This window comes from Adiantum capillus-veneris, chromosome 13 (genome assembly GCF_014529385.1).
Source record: "Adiantum capillus-veneris isolate H3 chromosome 13, ASM1452938v2, whole genome shotgun sequence".
Taxonomy (NCBI): Eukaryota; Viridiplantae; Streptophyta; class Polypodiopsida; order Polypodiales; family Pteridaceae; genus Adiantum; species Adiantum capillus-veneris.
This window is the reverse complement of record NC_140943.1, coordinates 150,406,827-150,428,788: the sequence shown is the minus strand read 5'-3', so window position 1 is coordinate 150,428,788 and position 21,962 is coordinate 150,406,827. Positions and strand designations below refer to the sequence as shown.

Here is a 21,962-nt window from a genome sequence, read left to right as displayed (position 1 = left end):
AAAATGGGTTGCTCATGCTGAAGACCACTATGTGCGCTCGCGTGGTGCACTTACCTTGCATGTGTGGCCACTTGCGATGCATGTATGGCCAAGTGTCCACTTTGCCTTGCTTGAGCCACCACTTTCCATGCATGAGCTCTAGTAGCCTTGCTTCTGTCACCAAGTGTCCACATTCCCTACATGCTATGTTTTAGAGGGTTGCCTGGTCTCCTGCTTTGCATGAAGCGTCGGTGTGTTCCCCTGTTGCTATTCTGGATTGGTGAGAACTAGAAGCTATGCTCCCCTAGGCGCCCATCAGGCACCTCCATCTCTTGAGGCTTCACAAGCGTTAGATACTCTTTGAGAAGCTCCTCAAGCTACTCCTGCAAAAATTCAGCAAGCAATTCAAATGCATTCAACAGGATGATCAGCCCTGCGCCCCTCTCCTTAAAAGAGGAGTAATTGTCCCCAATTACACTTGTAGGGATAAAGTAAAAGTTTATTAATCATTGGGAGCATGTATGTAGATCATCCTGTCAATGCATCACTATGCAATATGGCCCACATACCCCGTGAAGCATTCACCGACACATATTATATCTGCATAGATATTGATTCAACATTTCACATCGACTTTATATGCTAGTCCTACCTTCTTTACATCCTGATCCAACATTCTTATTCGATTTCACCTCGTGGACCAACATTTCACACTACACTTATTCAAAGATCAATCACTAGTCATCACACCTTAGTTTGACAACTCACATCAAACCCATCGAGGTGTACCAATGGACTAGTTATCCAGAGATAGTATGTAAAACTGGCTTGGCATTGACAAGACGATAATCTCAGAGCAACACACGAATAGAATTGGAAATCTTTAAGACTTGAACTTCAAAACTCCAAGTAGTCGTGACACGAAGCAGTAAAGTTTGGCTTGGCACTGACAAGACGATAATCGCACAACAATACATGAACAAAACTGGAAATCTTTAAGACTTGAACTTTGAAACTAGTCTTCAAAACTTCCAGATGTATCGGTCCCAAAGTTTGGCACCCCTTTTGGTACTTCTTTTTTTATTAGCAATCATAGAGTACAATTGCCGAGGAGTCGCTTTGCAACTATGCAACGATGCACTGTCAATTGATTTCATAACCGATGTTGAAAAGCTGTCCTACGGACTGCCATGTTAGCGTGTGGTTGGCAATGATAATCAATCAGAAATCTAGACGTGATTCGGGGCGCTTTTTTCGGGCCGTATAGTTGGGTGTCCCTTCGCTCTCTCCTGTCAACTATTCTGTTTGCCACGTCATCACTCTCTAACAAAAAATTTGGGGTAATGTGGCAGGCGGTATGGCAATTGACGTGGTAGTTGTCGACTTTTGTAGCTTATCCGCTATCAAAATTTGAGGGATTTTAAACTTGTAAAAGCAAGTGGGAGTTATTTTGACTCTTATGTCCCAACAAGTGGCTCTCCTCGATAGTTGTACTTGTGAAGAGCAAGAATAATGTGAAGAACTGTGCTTACTATACTTCTGAACAGAACTAGAAAGACAACTCTGACAAGAGACTTAAGAGACTGTGTTTGATTGATTGATTGAAACTGAGTACAATGGGGTCCTTTTATAGGAGACGAAGAGTCACAAATGAAAAGACACATCTCATGGCGAATAGACATGACTCTAGGCGTAGAGACAAATCCTTTGGACGAAGAGCTGCAACGAGAAGAGTTGCAATCGTAGATCGAAGGGGTGTGACCAGTCGTCGAAGGAGTGCGGCTTTTGACGAAGAGGCATGTCTCTTGAGCGAAGGGTCGTGACCATCCAAGCGAAGGGGTCCTCCTTGGCATGGCACTTCACATATCTGCATCCATGAGTTAGTGTGTATGATGTAACTTAGTCACAATCGTGACATTCCCTCCCTCTTTAAAATAAAACCAAGGGGTAGTTGTAGAAGCTCTGGGAGAAGGAAAATGTATTTCTGTTTGCTTCTGCATCCAAAGCTCTAACTGTTAAGTCCCACGTCATGGCACTGTTATTGACCACAACTATTTTGCCAAATTCGAAACTGATCAGATTTGCAACTTGATTAGTGCCTTTGTGAAAGTCGTTTGTAACTTCGAGCTTTGTCCAAGAAAAGATTGAATCTTTAAAGTGAAACTATTGGTAAACTAACTTGAGTTTTCTGTTGAGTGACGACCGCTGGTTGGAGATGTGGAAGGTATTCCATTGGTTTGTCTGAACAGTAAAATCTTTCTGAAGGGATGTCGTAGATTGAGACAGAGTAGTGTTTGAAGGTATATCCATCTGTAAAGGTTTACTTGTGGAACAAGTTGTGTCCAAAGATTCAATTGCAGCGACTAAAGTCGTGCTGCAAGAGCCTGCATCTGATTTATCCTTTGCACTGCTGAAGGTAAGTTTGAAGAATTATCATTCACCATTGCATTTGGTATTTGTTCAGAAAGAGAGACTTTATTCTGCAAGGGCGGTGACGAGGTGAGTGTCTTTGCCTGGATCACGGCCAAAGAAGGGGTCATGTGCTTCTTGGCTGTCACACAAGAACCAGAATCTTCTGAATCTTCAGTTGTTTCAGCGGGTATAAAGGCTTCTGGTTGAGAAGGGAGAGGTTGAGGGAGTTGTTGCCTCTCAGACCTTTGAAGAATCCTCTTGCACAAGGAAAGGATCAATAAATCTTCAACTTTACCATCATCAGACAAGAAAGACTTAAATGTAGGGAATGGATCGTGAGAGGGAACTTGTTCAACGTCGCGGCATTCACGATTGAGTACTTGACTAGGGTTGGATATATGTGCCACTAAGTAAGCCCATCTTGATATAGTTGATGATCCTTTGGAAGCTTCATGTTGCTACTTTTGTTGCTGATAATTCGAGTAAGAAGTTGGTTGCTGAGAGCTATAACATTTCCAAGAATTTTCATGCTGAGCCTTTTGTTGCTCACACGAAGGTACTTTGTGTCTAGTTGTCTCTGAGAAACTATGCTTTTGATGAGAAATTTTGAGTTCCGAAGCCTTTGGTTTGAGTGGTTCTTTCTAGTCGACTGTTATGAGGACGTGGCAAGTGTTAACTATGTCACGAGGACGTGGCAACTGTTACCCTTAGTTGTTGGTTTCTTTCCAATGATTTTGGTTTAAATTTTGAGACCCTCTTTTTGAAGTTGCAAATGGTCGGACATTGTATAGCCAATGTGAATGGTAGTTTCACCCGTAGACGAGAAGTTGGTCGGCACTAGAACTCGTATAGTGAAAGGATGTCTAGGCTCAGTTCAAGGTCATGTAGGTCCCCTCGGAGCACTTAGGAAGTTGGTGGACACTAGGAAGTGAACTCAATAAAGTCACAATGCCAAGGTGGGGTTACCAAAGGAAAGTACCCGACAGTTGGGCTACATCACATTTTTGGATGCAGTGGGAGTCCAAGGAAGCATCCCCTAAAATTTAGGGAACTGCTATCTTGGACCATAACATTTGTTCGCGTCATTACCTTCGGAATGACAAGGGGAACATTTTAGAACTCTACTGCAAATTCAATTGGGCAACCAGTTGGGAGATTTTTAAGCGGGAAGCCCAAAGCGGAAAACTGCCTGTACATGTGCCAAGTGGCACCTTTTGGTGAACTTTTCTCATGCAAAAGAGCTAGCGCTTGATTTCTCGCTGGGAGACTCCTCATTTGCAAGCTGTCACAGCTTAAGAGCTTTTGATTGCAAGCTTTCCCTCTCATGTACAGTGTAGTGCAAGAAGTCATGTCTTGCACACCTTACACTGCTCTCTCTCTCCCCTACGTGCAGTAATGTGATGCCTCTCAAGAGGGTTCTTCATTTCACTCATGTACAGGTGTATGGTCATATGCGTTTTTGCTGAGGCAAGAGCCTCTCTGAGCAGGAACAAGAGTAGCTAATTGCTGCTCCAAAAGCAGGCACTGGTGAGGGTGATAACCTCACCGTACAGGTGCGTTTTCAGCGCTGGTTATGTGCTGAATTTGGACTGTTTTTCAGCCATACGGATGCCAAAACCATTGGGAACAGTGCCCCATTGTAAGAGGACAGTTCTAGGACTGTTTAGGGCTGAAAACAGGGCAAAAACCAGTAAATACAGCGTGCTGAATTTACTGTTTTTGGGCAGAAAACAATGTCAGTGGAAGTGAGTTCGAGGAGGGAAATTGGTTTCGGGCAAGTTTTGGGGTTGTTATGCTGCCTAAATTTTGCCAGAACATGTGGTATCTAGCTGGATATAGGTAAAGAATTCCCAAGACTCTTCTTTGTAATTTACCCTCTTAAAGAATAAAGAAATACCGAAAGGGGTGCCAATTTTGGGGCCAACAGGTTGTCGGCGTCTGCTCGGAGCATCCTAGCTTTCGAGCCGTGTATGTGCTTTAAGTGATAATTCTCGTTACAGGCTCCTTCTGCAAAGGTTTCTCCGTGTGAGTTTAAAGTAAAATAAAGAATTCAGGTGAAAGCCATAGCCTACCGCCCCACGGGTCGGTTTCATCGACCATTGAAGCTTCAAAAGAAGATGGCAGAGAAGCAGCATGAATAGTCCGAGAAGTAGTAGTATGACTCCGGGAAGAGGTTTGCTGTTGCATTTGCTCCAAGTGAGTGTGAATTGATCTGAGGCTTGTGGAAAGTGCGGCCATCTGCTATTTGAGAACTTTATCTTGTGATCCAGTCATACCGACTGCTTATAGCAAGTAATTGATAACTTGGACTAAGCTTACGAATTGATACTTTGAGAGCAAGAACTGTTTTTGGAGCGGCCACTTGGCATTAAAACTGAGGGAAATCGATTAATGTAAAAACTCTACACTGCTGGTGTGGTTTTTATTTGACGTAATCAGCCAGCGAAAGGTTGTACAAAGGGGCAGCTAGCGAATGAATCAAGCGTTTGTAGAATTCGTTCCAACAGACATCGCTTGGGAAAAGGTGTGCTGCCAGGTAATCTGCTGCCCAAGGGGTGCGACCTGCCACAAGGAAAGCGTCCGATCGCGATGGCCTTCCACTAGAAAGGGTCCGAGCACTGAGGGCGAAGAGGTGCAACCCGAGGAAAGGGTGCACGGAATTCTCCGGGTACGACGTACACACACATCGATGTCGTGTCTGTTATATGTGAAGTATTAAGCAAAACAAATTTAAGTTACCTCATTCTCGTTTTTGTGTGTGTACCACCTTTCCTCTGCTTGCATGCAACTCTGGCAGAGGGTTAGCGCGTAGCGGCGAGGTTGAGAGGCTCACAACCTGCGGGTCCCGGGAAATTTTTTTGCTCTGATACCACTGTGAAGAACTGTACTATTACTTTATATGTGTTTACTATATTTCTGAACGGAACTAGAAAGACAACTTTGACAAGAGACCATGTTTGATTGATTGATTGAAACTGAGTACAATGGGGTCCTTTTATAGGAGACAAAGAGTGAAACCGGCCTGTTCAATCCAAAAAGGGCGGTAGACTTTACTTCAAACCTTGATTTAGCTTTCACCCATTATTAGTCGTCTATTTTACCTGCGCTATAGTGACACAAGAGAGGGGAATGGGATACAGATGCTAGAATGCACCTGTATGAGAAGACCGACACCAGATTGGCCCCTAACTTAGGCGCCCCTTTCGGTATTTCTTTATTGTTCAAAAGAGGGAATAAACGCTGTGGTTCCCTACAAGCTGCCCCGCACAAACTCGGCTGAATTTCCACTGTTCCAGCCTGATTTCGGCAGCATAACTGTACTAGAACCCTTCACAGTCAGTATTCCCACGCATTGATTGACTTTCCCGACGCATACGGGCACTTTACAAAACCTGGCGAGAATCTGCAGCACGCTGAATTCTCTGTTTTCAGCCCTGAAAATGCGCCAGATCACCTGTACAACGGTCCCCTTGCGTCCCGGAACCTCCTGGGGGTATTAGGGTCCGTTTAGGGCCAAAACCCTAAACCTGCAAAAATACACAGCAGGCTGTAATTTACTGTTTCGGGCTCCGTTTCGCGTGCCGGTCGCATCCGTAGCAAGTCCTCGAGCTCCCGCACTTGTAGGGCTACTTGCCCTTTGAATCGGACGAGATTTCTGGCGTGAAACCTCTCCGAATTCACCTGTACTTGCGGGGTGGATTAGCCGCTAGCTAATCCAATACCTGTGCAAGAGGCTCTTGCCTCGGCAATCGCGCATGAACCCACACAACTGTACATTGGTCAAATGAAGAGCCCGCTAGAGGGGCATAACATACTGCCAAAGGGGAGAGAGAGGGCAGTGCGTAGCGTGCAGGGCATCACTCCTGGCACCGCACTGTGCATAAGAGGGAAAGCAAGCACTCCATAGCTCTTAACCTGTGACAAAAACTGCAAATGAGGCTCTCCCCCTCCTAAATTCAGCGCCACTTCTTGATGCATGAGGCAAGTGCACCAGAAGGTGCCACTTGGCACATTTATAAGCATTTTCCCGTTTCGGGGTTGCCGTCTAAAAATATCCCAACCGGTTGCCCAGTTGACTTCATGGCAGAGTAAGAAAATGTTCCCCTTGTCATTCCGGAGGTAATGACGTCAACACATTTTCAGGTCCCAAAATAGCAGTTCCCTAAATTTTAGGAGATGCTGCCATTGTATCTTTCTAGGTCATCTGACCCTCTTTGTACACTGCGGCCACACCCAGAATTGAAATGTAGCCTCTGTAGCAAAGGATTCCACTTTGGCTAGTCAATGACCCCACTTGGCTAACCATAGTCCTTGTCCAACCTTAGTGCTCTCTTGCCCTCAGGCCTGGACTCCCTCTGGACAGTTCCACACTAGCTATGCAATGCAGGGCAGTTAGATTTCCCGAGGGGTGTTTCCAAAAAGTGAAAGTAAATAGATAATAAGAAAGAAATCAACAAAAAGGATAGATAGTAGTCACACGCTGGTGACAAAGAGACATATGAAAAGACACGTCTCATGGCGAATAGACATGACTCTAGGTGTAGAGACACATCCTTTGGACGAAGAGCTGCAACCATTGGGCGAAGAGTCGCAACCGTAGAGCGAAGGGGTGGGACCAGTTGTCGAAGGAGTGTGGCTTTTGACGTAGAGGCATGTCTCTTGAGCAAAGGGTCGTGACCATCCAAGCGTAGGGGTCCTCCTTGGCATGGCACTTCACGTATCTGCATCCATGAGTAAGTGTGTATGATGTAACTTAGTCACAACTCGTGACAAATACAGAAATACCAAAAGGGGCGCCTAGTCAGGGGCGAGCGTATTTGGGAGTGTAACTCAGCCACTCCACGTCTCTTCTCAAGTGTGAAGTTCTCTTTTTAGTTCAAGTGTTTTAAGTGCTAATGTTGTTTCTAATTGTTATTTTTATTGGCACGACATGCCCTTCCAATTACACCACCCCTTTAAGGTTCTCATGCCCATTCCGCACCATTCCTCATTACACATTACTATCCCCTTTCCACATTCCATCCGTGTTTCTTTGGAAAAACACGGAGGGACAACAAGAGTTTCTTTTTTTTTTTTGTTGGGGGGGGGGGGGGGGGTATGGGTGGGTGGGTGTGGTGGCCGGTGGTGTGTGGAGACCTGCTGGCGGAAAATTGCAGCAGAGGTGACATGAGAGGCAGCCACTTCTGGTGACAAAGGAAGAGGAAGAGCTGCTCTGTACCGAGTCTGGAGCTGGAGAGGCAGTGGCATGCTGTGACAGTCGTGTGCAGACACGCGTGTGAGCGCGCGCACACACACACACTCTCTCTCTCTCTCTCTCTCTCTCACACACACACACACACACACACACACACACACCTCTGGTATTAGATTCACCACATGTAACCTTTTGGTCTCATAGGTCATTTTGGCCTTTTGGAGACATTAATATTACATTTCCTCTCTCTCTCTCTCTCTCTCTCTCACACACACACAGACACACACACAAAATAAGCAAGTTTATTCAGGATTTAGTATTCTGGTATTGCTGCAAGCTTCTATTGGTGACATGTGCACGGCGCAGTGAAATGGAGGATAATCAACACCAAGTGAAACAATTTGTTTGTTTGTTTGTTTGTTTTTTTTCTGGTTTTTGGGCTGCTTGTGTGGTTATTTTAAGATTTGGAATTTGTGTGCAGATTCCACAAAGAAGAAGAAGAAAAAGAGCAAAAACAAGTAAGATTGAGCCAAGTAGTCTGTTGTTTGACTCTTGTTGGCACTATCTTTATTAACTATTGGCACTCAAAACATGCTGTTATCTGACAATTACAGGAAAAAAAAGGAACCACTGGAACAGACTGATCCACCATCAATACCTGTCAAGGATCTTTTTCCTTCTGGAGACTTCCCTGAAGGAGAAGTTCAAGAATACAAAAATGAGTAAGTACGTTGTTGCTGAGTAAAACATCTTGCAGTCTCCAAAACTTCTACCCAACCCACTTTCAATTTTTTTTTCTCTTCGGTTGCCTGCAGTAATTTGTGGAGATCGACTTCAGAGGAAAAAAGAGAGCAAGAGAGGCTAGAAAAGCCTATGTATAATGATGTGCGGCAAGCTGCAGAGGTGCATAGACAGGTGGGTTTGTGCTATGGTTTATAATTTAAAAGACTTACTAGATCTATCGCCTGAAAAAACAGCATACATTTGCTTTTGATGGGAGGATCCATTTTCTGTGTCATGACTTGCAGGTGAGGAAATACATTAGAGAGTATGTAAAGCCAGGGTTAGCCATGGTTGATATTTGTGAGACACTTGAAAACATGGTGCGCAAACTGATTGCGGAAAATGGGCTGCGAGCTGGCATTGCCTTTCCTACTGGTTGCTCGTTGAATTGGTAACCATGAATTTGCAGTGACTGATTTAAGAATTTTCATGTAGACACATCTTCAAATCAAACTGGCTACTCGAATAGCCAAAATGGCTCATTCAATTTCTGTTTATCCCAACAGGGTTGCAGCTCACTGGACTCCCAATGGAGGGGACAAAACTGTACTTCAGTATGATGATGTGATGAAACTTGATTTTGGAACTCACATAGAAGGTATTTAAGTACATATTCAAATGTGGATCTATTTGATTTGAGCAGCTTGAAGGCAAAACTGTGTTGCAGGTCGCATTATTGACTGTGCCTTCACTGTGGCATTCAATCCTATGTTTGATCCTTTGTTGGAAGCATCTAGAGAAGCCACGAATACAGGCATTCGAGTATGAGTTTTATTGCCCTGTGGCAATTTTTGGGTTCTTAAAATTGTAGATGGACTCATGGACAAAGAGCTTTCGTTTTTGCACTACTGTTCATGATAATTTTGTGCTTGCAGGAAGCGGGCATTGATGTTAGGCTTGGGGATATTGGGGCCGCCATTCAAGAGGTCATGGAGTCCTATGAGGTTGAGATAAATGGCAAAAATTTTCAAGGTGTGCTTGCTTAATGATGGTAAATATAGTGTTATCTGCTCTACATTCTCGCTTGGTCAAGTTCCAAATATTTGTTTAAATTTTAAAGTCAATTTCGTAAGATTCACAACTGATTGGAAGTTTGCAGATAGACTAAGAGCTTGCCAGACAAACCTCTGGTCATGAGACCTTATGTTACTGCTCATTGAAAAAGTCTGTTTGTTATCTTGAAGAAGTTATCCAAGGCTGCATAATAACAATCTGCTAATTATGTTGTTGGAGTCCTCTGATTCTCTGTAACATTTAGGTTGTGCAGTAAAGGGTGTTTGAAACTTGAATATCCTCTGTATTTGTTTTCCTAGTTCTGAAGAGTCAAGTGGCAGTAAGTCTGATGTTATATCTTTGAATGATTGATTGAACACTGCTAAGCAGTTATCTTCAAACTTTTGGTCTTGTGCAGTGAAAAGTGTAAGGAACTTGAATGGACACAGTATTGGCCCCTATCAGATCCATGCAGGGAAATCTGTTCCAATTGTTAAAGGTGGTGAACAAACAAAGATGGAGGAAGGGGAGTTTTTTGCCATTGAGACATTTGCATCTACAGGTCTGCTTTGAGACTAAGTATCCTGTGGAAGTTTAATGGCTCATGGATTGATTGTAAGAAAGCTCACGTCGCTTCTTGTGCTCTTTATGTGAGTAGGTAAAGGTTATGTCAGGGAAGACTTGGAGTGCAGTCATTACATGAAGAATTTTGATGTGGGTCATGTGCCATTAAGGCTGCCACGTGCAAAACAACTTCTTGCTACCATTGACAAAAATTTTTCTACCTTGGCATTTTGCCGTCGATATCTAGACCGTATTGGAGAAACAAAATACTTGATGGCATTGAAGAACTTGTGTGATGCTGGGATTGTTCAGGTATCTGGTTTACAGTTCGATACAACAATTTGGTTAGGACAAGCGCAAGTTTAAATATTGGGGCTGCTTAAGTTTTTGATTTTGTGAGGTCATGGTCCAAGTCAAGTGCAAGTATAAGTATTGTGGCTCTTTTATTTACTGGAGTTTTGATTTTGTGAGGTTTTGATAGAGTATGTATTTACCTCTTTGTTATCAGGAGCTTATAATATTATTACTCAGCGGGGTCTGTAGAGTATTGTTTCTAAGGAAGTTAGTTCTCCTATGTTCATGTGAGCTTTCTTCCTTTTTGTAGAGGGGACAAGAAGGGCAGGCAAAGATGGAGAGGCATAGTAGGGTAGTGAGTGTTTAGTATAGTTGTAATTGAGGTCAATTCACAGAAGGTACCACTGCCAATAAGGTTGACGATGGAAAACATATGCATGAAGCATCTTGTCCAAATACTCTTGTAGCTACACTCTTGGAGAAAACAATGATATGGTCAAAGTATGTGCCTCAGACTTCATGTGCTCTCTAAAAAATCATGTCCATTATCCTGGTGAATGCTGCAAGAGCATTTGTAAGATCAATATATCAATGAAAAGGTCCTTACCCTCTTTAACATGATTTTCACCCCCCTTTGAGCTTTACATCAATGACAAGGTCCTTGCCCTCTTTAACATGATCTTTCGAGCTTTAGGATGCTCTATCACATGGTTCTTATGGTGCCATGGCATCCCCAGGAAAACATCACCACCCTTCGAAGGCATGATGTCAAAGTTCTCCTATCAAACATACCCTTGAACATGCAAACAGAGTTTGCCTATCAAAGCTGTCACTTCAACCTCATTTTGTGGCTCCGTGTCAAAAGACGGGCACCATGTGCCAATAGAAAAGAACAGACTGAACAGACTTTTAGCACTTCAATAACAACTGAACGGAAAGAGAGAGACGACACGTGACACGGAGTGGCGGAATTCCACCCCAGAGAGTATTGGCCCCAAACTTTGGCGCCCCTTTCGGTATTTCTTTATATTGCATCAACACAGTACAAGCCGGTACTCGAGACTCTGCACCTTTTCCGGGAAGCATGCCAGAGAATGAGCCCTAACCTCATATGTAAAGGCCCTTGGCCTAAAAAGCAATTAAAGTGAAAAGTCTTCTAACTCAAAAGCATCTGGTCCAAAAGCAAAGCCAAAAAGCTGCCAGCGGAATTTACGAAAATCCGTACATTCCTGCCACGTCAGCACCGCCAGCGTGAAAAGCGGAAATCCGTACAGTTCTGCCACGTCATTAGCTAGTGTGATTTTCGAAAAATTTGCTACGTCATCAGCCTGCTTCACAAGTTCTTGTGTGTGTGTGTGTGTGAGCCTTGCTTTATTTCTTTTATGTCACTTGGGGCCCCATCGGAGGGGGTCCCCATAAGTTGGTAGGACTTCTTCTTCTGTTACTTGTTCTTCTTAGGGTTTGGGCCCCTCGGTCGGCATCTGCAAGTTGGCTCCCTTCTCTAGGGCCGTCAGCAGTTTGTGACACTCGGCCAGTGTGGCAGTCCCATTTCCTCCGGATTCTCTCCCAACTAAGTGGCCATCTTTGATGAAATAATGTTGGCCTTGACACAGTTGTCAAAGAAGATCAAGATTTCTTGATCCCTCACTTACCCTCTTGCTTTGCATAGCTTTGTAGACCAGAGTTACCCAAAATGCAGAACGGAAACGGCGACGGGCCTCCCCGTGGAACGAGGGAACGGGGAGGGATCCGGAACGGCAACGGGAGGCGTAAAAAACACCCAAATAATGCAATTTTTAGCTTCGTGTGATTGAAAACAAGTAGTATTAGAGTCCTTTGACTCTAATACTCACAAAAACCTGGATTTGAAGACCATTCAACATTACTATGGCAAACGTGACACATGTGCCGTGTAGACTTGAGAGGGAGAGAGGGAGAGAGAGGGAGAGAGAGAGAGAGAGAGACAGAGGGAGAGAGATGGAGAGAGATAGGGAGAGAGCTTGTACTATGTAGACTTAAGAGCTTGAAAGAGGCTAGAGCTTGAGAGTCGAGACTCAAGAGGATAGAGCTTGAGCCTTGGCCCTTGAAAGCTTGTGTGCATTGTGAAGGTAAGGGGTGGAGGGAGGGGCATTTTATAAGCGAGAGGCTCACAAGATGGAAAACGAAAATCTGAAAATTTGGCTCACAAGACCAAAATCTGAAAATTTGGCCGTTCCGGTCCGTACGTTCCGGTATCAATTGCTTGTCCGGAACAGCCAGCCGTTCCGAAACGTTCTCTAGCTTGCCTGAGGCTTGGAACGCCGTTCCGGCATTCCTCCCCCCTAAATGGGTGTTCCCCGGTAACTATGCTGTAGACTCATCATCCTTTCCCTGGCAGCTTTTGAAGTCTTTGCTTTAGTTTCCATCTTTGCTGGACACTAGGCGAAAATATGGCCCACCTCACCATACGTGTGACACTTTCCTTACTTGCGCACCATTCCAACTTTTGCCAGCTGAACTATGTGGCTCTTTTAACGTTTAGCCCTCAGGCAAAACTTCCGTTTTGGAAAACACTTTTTCTTGTTGTTGCCTTGCTTCTTCTCACGCCGTGACTTTTCTATGTATCTTCATTCTTGAATGTCAACTTCCCTATGAGCAAGGCGTCTTGTGCATGGACTATCCCTTGTATGCTGAAAGATCTCTACTTCATGCAATACCTCTTCAACTCAAGTGGAAACTTGCAACATTACCTCTCCATTTGCTCATCCAAATTCCGAGAGGCGAGCTCTCAATTCCTTTTTTTGTTTGCATTTGGAGCGTGAAACCCCACAGATTGTTCCGGAGTCCGTTTTCGAAATCCCCGAGCATAGGCCAAGGCCTCCTTGCTCCTTCTCCGCGATGGAGTACCTGCAAAAAGCACAAACACAAAAGCAACGACTTGTAGAGCGTATTTACTAGCTTTACTTGTCGCTCCAAGTATGGAAAAGCAACCTCCGCACGTCGACTTCACTCAATCACTTGCAGATTTCCAACGGTAGAACTTCCTTCTGTTAGTGCTGGCCAAAAAAACTAGCCTGTGAGAGGGGACGCTCGGTTGCTTTTATAGGCTGTGATGAGCAGCAAGAATAGCTGACAAAACTCCCGCAACAATAGCAGGGCAGTGGAGGCGTTGGAATAGCTGGAGAGAGTGTAGAAGGCGAGGACAATCTCAGCAGGCAGGAACTGTCCCTTAGAAGGCCGAACAGTGGATCAGTCACACCAGGAGTAATTACCGCAGGCAGTTACTGCATTAACTCTTGGAAGCTATAAATAGGACCCGTTACATTGTACTTGGGCTTCTTGCTTCTTGAATTCTTGGCTTAGTTGTTTGTCTTTTGGCTTTAGCTCTCTAAGCATTCTCGAGTTACGAGCTCTTCGCCTCTACCTTCACTGTGTAATCATTACTTCTGTAATCATTTGAGCTTAAACCCATCACACACTGTACTAGTTGTCCTTGAACTATTAATCTGAATCTACAAATACTTTTCCAGTCGTCCAGTATGTCTCTCGTCTCAGTATACTATTCCAGTTCAGTTAAGTATTTTAGTTCAGTCAATTCTCTATTCCAGTTCCACTAATTGAAGTGACGACCTAACCAGTAGCTTTAAATTCTAACATTGGAATCAACTATCTGAAGAGATCAGCTCCAATTCCATTTTGGCGATCACGGTGGTTAGAGCTGTTCGCTCTTTGACCAGAAAACTCTCATCTCGCAGTTAGAATTTTCAGCTGTACTGATGGCACCCAAAGCAAGTCGTGGTCGCAAATCGTCAACCTGCTTAGGCAATGATTCCAACCGCGTCGACCCTATTCTTGAGGAATCAGAAAGAGAGTTTGATCCTAAGAACGACCCGGTGACTGAGACTGAGGCTCAAGAGGAGCATAGTCACGCTGACGAGGCTAAGGACTCTCAGCACTCCAGTCATTCCCGGAGGAGAAGGGCTAAGTGGGAAGAACGCAAGACCAGGAGTTCTCGATCCACACACAGGGATGTTGGGGCTAAGGGCAGGAAGGGTAGTTGTCACAGTTCCATCAGAAAAGCGAGAGACAAGACAAAAACAGAGACTGAAGAAGAAATTGATTGGGATGCTGATACAGACCACTACAAGAAGTCTTCAAGACGGAGCCAGGCTCCCAAGGTCAGAAGAAGCAGAGACGATGTTGACCGGCATGATTATACCTCTTCATTGAAAATCTCTTTCCCAGTGTTCAAAGGAGGGAAGAAAGACGATCCAAATGTTCACATCCAAGCTTTTTGACAGTATGCTGAGTTGAAGAATATTGATGAAGATGACTGGGGAGAATATTTTCCTAAGACACTGAAAGATGCAACAAGGAAATGGTACTACGATTACCCAGCTTGCCAACTCAGATCATACAACAAATTGCTCAAGGCTTTCAGATTGGAATATTCAGACAACAAGGGTGACGAGGACATCCTCTGCGAGCTCGATAAGATAAATCAAGGGAAATTATCAGTTAGAAGTTATGTTGAGAAAATCAAGGAGTTAACCAGGTAGTTGTATAACCGGCCTGTACAACGTAGAGGGCGGTACTATTTCAATTACCTGTTAACTTTACACAGAGCACTGAGAAGGGAAGAGAACACAGTTGCGTCCAGCGACTAGAATGTCACTGCGCACACGAGACCGACACCCTGTAGGCCCCAAAGACTGGTGCCCCTTTCGGTATTTCTTTATTCAAATTAAAGTAGACGATCCGACCACTTCGCACAAGCTTTCACAAAGCTGTCCAAACCTGGCGAGGGCTGAAAACGCAGGTTTTTCGACCTGATTTTGCAGCATAACGGCGCAAAAACCTTTGTAGGTCAAAAGCACCTATCTAGGACGGATTCCCTCGCTATCTGGAAGCTTTCTGGTGAGCTGTCACAAAATTTCAGCAGGCTGTAATTCCCTGTTTTTCACTGCCGGGTGCCCAAAAGCCTGTACACGCATCCCAAGGCTCTCACGAGACTCCCCCGGTGTTCCCTTGCAGTTTAGGTGCGAAACCCTAAACCTGCAGAAAAACACAGAAGGCTGTAATTCCCTGTTTTGGATCGTTTTTAGCGGAGCGAACACGCCTACGCGTGTCCCAAGGGCTCCCGCACGCAATGGGACAGTTCCCTTGTGAATTGGACGAGTTTTCACGCGAGAAAACTCTCCGAACTCGCAATCTTTCGCGATGGAATTGTGCGTACTTGTGGGGGACTAGCAATTAGTTAATCCGGTTCCTGTTCAGAAGGCTCTTGCCTTGGCAAACGTGCATAAACCCCCAGAACTGTACATGTTCAACTGAGTAGCCCATCTAGTGGGGCATTACCATATGTGCCAAAGGGGAGAGAGAGATGCACGAGAGCAAATCATCGCGCTACATGAGACAGAGGAGAAGGCAAGCTTTCCATTAAAGCTGTAGACCTGCACCCACTACTCACACACACACTGTAGCTCACTTAATGCAAAAATCATCCTCCTCTCTCAAATTGGGCGCCCCCTCTTGCTGATGGAAGTGGAAAATCCACCTGGAACCGCCATGTGTCCAGTTTACCTCTTTTGAGTTAATTCTCTAGTTCCCACTGACTTATAAAGTTATAAGTGACTTTCTGAGTGGCCCAGACTTCATTTGGCGCACACAGGCTTCCATACTCATCAGAATTCAGTGCTAACTGGCCCGACCAGTCCCAGACTGACCGGCCTAGACTCCCGATGTGAGAAACCTATTCGGCGGCAACCGTTTCACACTGGCCATACAATGTTCACTTGCACCTTTTCAAGGGTCCCAGGGAAACAAGTAAAAAAGTAAAAATAAATAAAAATATCTAGTACTTATTTACGGAAGGCAACAGGAAAAATACACCTCCTGGTGACACACCCCACCCTTGAAATACTGCAAGCGACCTCGCTTGCATGCCAATAATACATGCAGTATCTCCTGATATCACATATATTCTATGATGGGAATCCAAGATATACATGCTTCCGGAAATGTAGCGTTGGACGATTAAACAATCCCACCAACCTGGCTACGACACATTTATCAAGCATAGAAGCCTTCTAGTGTACTCTGAAGCACAAACTTCTCTAGCTAAATTCTGTACGGAAAGAGTAGATACAATTGCTTAACTACTCTCTTGAGCATCATGAACCATGCTCTTGCCTTGCTCCAAAATGTCTACATCAAGTCACTGTGGGTTCCATCTGAAAGGCTTCAAGATACAATTGCAATAGCTGAGGTGAATCAAGTAATTCAAACTCTTCCATCCATTTGGCATCCAATGATGGATAGTTCTTGAACTTCACCAAATAGCGTCTTGCAACCTTCCCTCTAACCTTTCTTTCTTTATGTGCCAATATCTGTTCAGGAAGAAGGATTTCATCCAATTCTTCCACTTCGGGTTGTTCCTCATCAAGCATATTCTCTGGCACATCGCCAACAAAGGGTCTTAGAAGGCTGACATGAAAAGCATTATGTATTTTCCAGCCTTCTGGTAGCTTTAACCTGTAAGCTACATCGCTAATCTTTTCTGACATCTGAAAAGGACCATAATATCGCATACTGAGCTTAGGAAACAAGCGTTCCTTGCCTTTCCTTTTCCTTAACCTGGCCTTTTCAAAGCGCAAAAGCACCCAATCACCAAGTGAAAATACAAGTTCACGACGGTGACGATCAGCAGCTTTCTTTTGCTTAGCCTGAGTCTTCTCAAGAGCAATCTTTATCTTCCTGTATGTTTCATCCATATCTTGCACATACTTGTCTGCCTCAAATATCTTGTCCTTAGTCTGCAAAATGGGCGGGATTTTCTTTCCTCCTTCCACTATCTCAAATGGTGCCTTACCTGTTGACGTATGCACAGTGTTATTGTAAGCATATTCAACCAATGGGAGATGGTGTTCCCAAGTTGCCTTGTGCTCTGAGACATAACATTTGAGCAGGTCCAAGACAGTAGAATTTGCCTCTTCTGACTGTCCATCAGTTTGCGGATGAAACGAAGAAGAGAACTTGAGCGTAGTGCCCATGTTCTCAAACAATGCCTTCCAGAAAAGACTCGTCATACGTGGATCCTTGTCACTGACAATTGACTGAGGCATCCCATGATATTTAAAGATATTGCTCATGAATATCTTGACCATGTGTTCTGGCTTTATCTTCTTCCTAACAGGAATGAAATGGGCCTGGTTACTGAACCTACAAATGATAGTCCAAATCCCATCATTTCCTGTTTGCGTCCTTGGAAGATCAAAGATAAAGTCCATTGCTATACTTTCCCATGGCCTATCAGGGAGCGGCAATGGCTGCAACAATCCCGGTTGCTTTTGTCTGTCAAATTTGACTTTTTGGCATACTAAGCATGATCTTACAAATGTGTCAACATCTTGACGCAAAGTTGGCCAATAGAAGAATGCCTCAACCCCTTTCACTGTCGCATCAATTCCACGATGCCCAGCATAAGGTGGAGCATGACTTTACATCAAAATCTTTGGCCGTAACTGTTTAGTAACGCATAACTTTCCATGCATCATGAGAAAGTCATTCTTAAGCATATAGTGCTCATGATGTTGCCCATCAACAAGCTGGTCATAGATCCTTGCAAAATCTGAATCTTCAGCATATTGTGTCTTCATTTCGTCTAGTTCACAATGGTACGGAATTGACACTACTGAAATTTGGGGCTTTCGTGACAACGCATCAGCCACCACGTTCTTTTTCCCTTGCACATGCACAATCTGAAAATGGAACATTGACAAGATGTTTGCCCATCGCATGTGCTTCTCAGACAACTTCGTCTGTGTAAGAAAATATCGCAAGGTTTGATGATCCGTTTGGACAACAAAATCAGCCCCTAGCAAATAGTGTTTCCAACTAGTGAGAGCATGAATTACTGCCAGCAATTCTTTCTCATAGACTTGCAAGTTCCTTTCAGTCTTCAAAAGAATTTTGCTCTCATATGCGACTACTCGGCCATTCTGCATTAGAACTGCACCAAGACTATGGCCACACGCATCACATTGAACCACAAAAGGTTTAGAAAGATCTGGCAAAATGATTACCGGATCTGAAGTCAGCTTCTCTTTCAAGTGTTTGAATGCTAAAATTTCCTTGGCTGTCCACTTGAAAGTAACTCCTTTTCCTTGTAGTGCATGGAGTGGAGAAGCAATCTCAGCAAAATTTCGGATGAACCTCCTGTAGTAGGAACATAAGCCTAGAAAGCTTCGAATGTCATGTACGGACTTCAAGTCTGGCCATGACCTAATTGCTTCCACTTTAGCAGGATCCATGCGTACCCCATCCTTTGAAACAATGTGCCCAAGGAAGTGAATCTCTTGCAAAAAGAATTCACTCTTCTTCGCATTAATGAGTAGCCAGTTTGTACGTAACTCGTTGAAAACTGCAGTCAAGTGATCCCGATACTCCTCTTCAGACTTTGAGTAGACAATCATGTCATCAAAGAAGGTACCCACAAAGTTTTTATGTGGTCTAAAAATTCTTTCCATCATTCTACTAAATGTGGCAGGAGCATTTGTGAGACCAAATGGCATGACAAGAAACTCATAGAGACCAAATGTTGTCCTGAACGCAGTCTTATGGACATCTTCTGGCCTAATGCGTATCTGATGATACCCGCTCTTTAGGTCTATTCTTGTAAACAATGACGCTTCCTCAAGCCGATCAAGAATGTCATCTATCCTCGGTATGGGGAACCTGTTCTTGATAGTATTCTTATTCAAGGCGCGATAGTCAATGCACATGCGCCATGAACCATCCTTCTTCTGCACTAAGAGTACAGGCGAACAAAAAGGGGATGAACTGGGCTGAATTAGCCCCTTCTCTAAAAGCTCGTTGACCTGACCCATAATCTCTTTCTGCTGGGCTGCACTAACCCTGTATGGTGGTCTATTCGGTGGACTAGAACCTGGCACAAGATCTATAGTATGATCCTCAGGTCTCTCAGGAGGTAACTCCCTTGGCAAAGAGTCCGAAAAACAATCACTGAAACCACTCAAAAAAGTTGACCTGTCTTTATCTAAGGTAGACAAATTAGATACAACTTGAGGTACTTCTTTTGCAAAGATCAAGTACGCAGAAAGATGATTCTTTATTACAGATGAAATAGCAGAAGCAGAAACAACTGGAACAGACTCGCCTTTAAGCTTTACATCAAGGACATGAGTCTTTCCTTTATGTACAAGGGTAATCTTTTTGTTGTAAGTATCCACCATAGCATGCAACCTGTAACACCATGGGATACCCAATAACACATCACAGCCCTCAAGCGGCATAATATGAAATTCTTCCGCATCCACATAGCTCTGAATGTGCAGACGAAGCTTTCCCAGAATGGGAGTAACAAGCTCTGAATGTCCTGGGCATGCCAAACCTGCTTCGCCTGTCATACCCATCTCCTCTGCACGAATGCCCAACTTTGATGCCAATTCTGGTGATATGAAATTTGCACGGGCTCCTGGATCAAAGAAAACCAGCAATGTCTGGTCTCTAACTTTGCCCCAAGCTCTGCACATCTGTGTTTGGCTGATCTCCAACCAAATCTGGAACAAGTCCTGCACTCGGCTTTGGCTTCTTCCCTTTATGGTCTGACTTGTCATCCTTATTCTATGACTTCTTCTGTGGGCACTCATTTGCAAAATGTCCTTCCTGTTCACAAATGTAGCATTTCTTGGCCTCCCTAAGAGCTTTCCGTTCTTCAAAAGTTTTGCCAAAAAAATGCCTCTTTTGTCCTTGTCCTCGTCCCGAAGAAGACTTAGACTGCTTCTTGGACGTATCACCTTCTTCAGTGGAGGGCTTCTTTGTGGGAGGCTCAGAAGGCTTTGCTGCAACATTGCCCTTGGCTGAAAACTGTTTGCCCTGGGACCCTTTCTTGTGGCTATTAAATGCATCGGAATCTCCCTTCGACAGATTGCTGGCCACTCTTGCATTCTCTATCAACTGAAACATATTCATGACAGTAGTCTTTGTGCAGTAGTCCCTGATTTTCTTGGGCAAGCCGCAACAATACTTCTCAATCTGTTCTGACAATGGCACAAACCTGTAAGAGGTGACTGGCAACAATGCGGCCCAAAACTGTTTATTGTACTCTTCCAAATTCGCACACTGTTTAGCATTCAACTCGTGCCATTCTGTCATCATATCCAGTTCAAAAGTGTTTGTCAACCATGCAGGCGCAAAAAGCTGTTTGAATTGGACCCACGTTGTTGGGGCTTGACCTTGGTTCAACAATGCGGTCCACCATTGAAGCGCATTCCCTTTCAAGAAAGTGGCAGCCTTGCGTATCTTTGAAGATTCCGTGAAGTTGCCTCCAGCATAAGCTGCATCGAACTGCTGTATGAAGGTCAAAGCCTATAATTGGTCCTCAGTTCCTTTGAAAGTTTCAAACTTCGCTCCCTGCCCACCTTCCTTGTAATCCTTAGGTTGACTCAAAGGAGCCACATTATCATAAACAGGTGCCTGTAATAGTGGTGGTCCATGAGTGTTCATTCCAACACTCGCATCAACTGTTTTCCCTGTCATATCTGCATTTTGTATGTATGGCTGCGAAAAACCAGCCATACCAAATTGTATCCTAGGCACTCGAAACTGGCCGTAGGCACCTTGAAAACTTGGTTGGACACCCATGTTCGCGTACATAGGGTTACCCATGCCTGTTTGCATTGTCCCGAACACATTCCCTGGCATATAACCCGTGGAAGGTCCAGCCATAGCTTGAAACACTGAACCACCTCCAAAATAACCAGGATAAGTATTAGGTAATGGAAGGGTCTGACACATAGCCTGTTCATTGCTCCCTTGACCATTCACAAACGGTTCCTGTCTAGCTAAAGCAAGTTGCTTTGGATCATTGGACACCGCTAGTTGCTCAACCACATGGGCTTTCCCTCGAGCATCATGAGTCCTTTGCGCATTGGAAATCTCCTTTTCCTGCAACGGCTCAGTCATGCCCTGTGTAGGAGGCTGAAAACCCTGTGTCGGAGCCTGTAAGATCCTTGGGTTGTTAGCCAACTGCTGAAACATGTCCATGCAACAACGCAGTTGAATTCTAAACAACCTGTCCTCTTCTTGAAGAGTTGAAGGAATTTTCTCTGTGCCATGTGAGGAAGATCCCTCTTCAGGTACTTGGTCTCTCTTCTCTGCCATAACGACAAGCTTTGTGTTGCTTTCACCCACAACAATCCATGCTACACTTTTTGAAGAAAAAGTGACTATCTCGTCGATGGAACCATATAACCGGCCTGTACAACATAGAGGGCGGTACTATTTCAATTACTTGTTAACTTTACACAGAGCACTGAGAAGGGAAGAGAACACAGTTGCGTCCAGTGACTAGAATGTCACTGCGCACACGAGACCGACACCCTGTAGGCCCCAAAGATTGGCGCCCCTTTCGGTATTTCTTTATTCAAATTAAAGTAGACGATCTGACCACTTCGTACAAGCTTTCACAAAGCTGTCCAAACCTGGCGAGGGCTGAAAACGCAGGTTTTTCGACCCGATTTTGGCAGCATAACGGCGCAAAAACCCCTGCAGGTCAAAAGCACCTGTCTAGGACGGATTCCCTCACTATCTGGAAGCTTTCTGGTGAGCTGTCACAGAATTTCAGCAGGCTGTAATTCCCTGTTTTTCATTGCCGGGTGCCCAAAAGCCTGTACACGCATCCCAAGGCTCTCACGAGACTCCCTCGGTGTTCCCTTGCAGTTTAGGTGCGAAACCCTAAACC

The 21,962-nt window shown here is 44.4% G+C and overlaps 1 protein-coding gene across 1 annotated transcript in view; it reads left to right on the top strand.

Moving 5' to 3' along the window:
- The window catches only part of LOC147445077 (methionine aminopeptidase 2B-like), a 104,749-nt gene that overhangs the window by 56,121 nt on the left and 26,666 nt on the right, over positions 1–21,962 (top strand). The window contains exons 3-11 of the mRNA XM_086527566.1: positions 8,067–8,103; positions 8,200–8,307; positions 8,401–8,500; positions 8,614–8,759; positions 8,875–8,966; positions 9,036–9,130; positions 9,244–9,340; positions 9,780–9,923; positions 10,020–10,237. Of these exons, the coding sequence (XP_086383692.1) occupies positions 8,067–8,103; positions 8,200–8,307; positions 8,401–8,500; positions 8,614–8,759; positions 8,875–8,966; positions 9,036–9,130; positions 9,244–9,340; positions 9,780–9,923; positions 10,020–10,237 (1,037 nt within the window). The remainder of the gene's footprint in view (positions 1–8,066; positions 8,104–8,199; positions 8,308–8,400; positions 8,501–8,613; positions 8,760–8,874; positions 8,967–9,035; positions 9,131–9,243; positions 9,341–9,779; positions 9,924–10,019; positions 10,238–21,962) is intronic.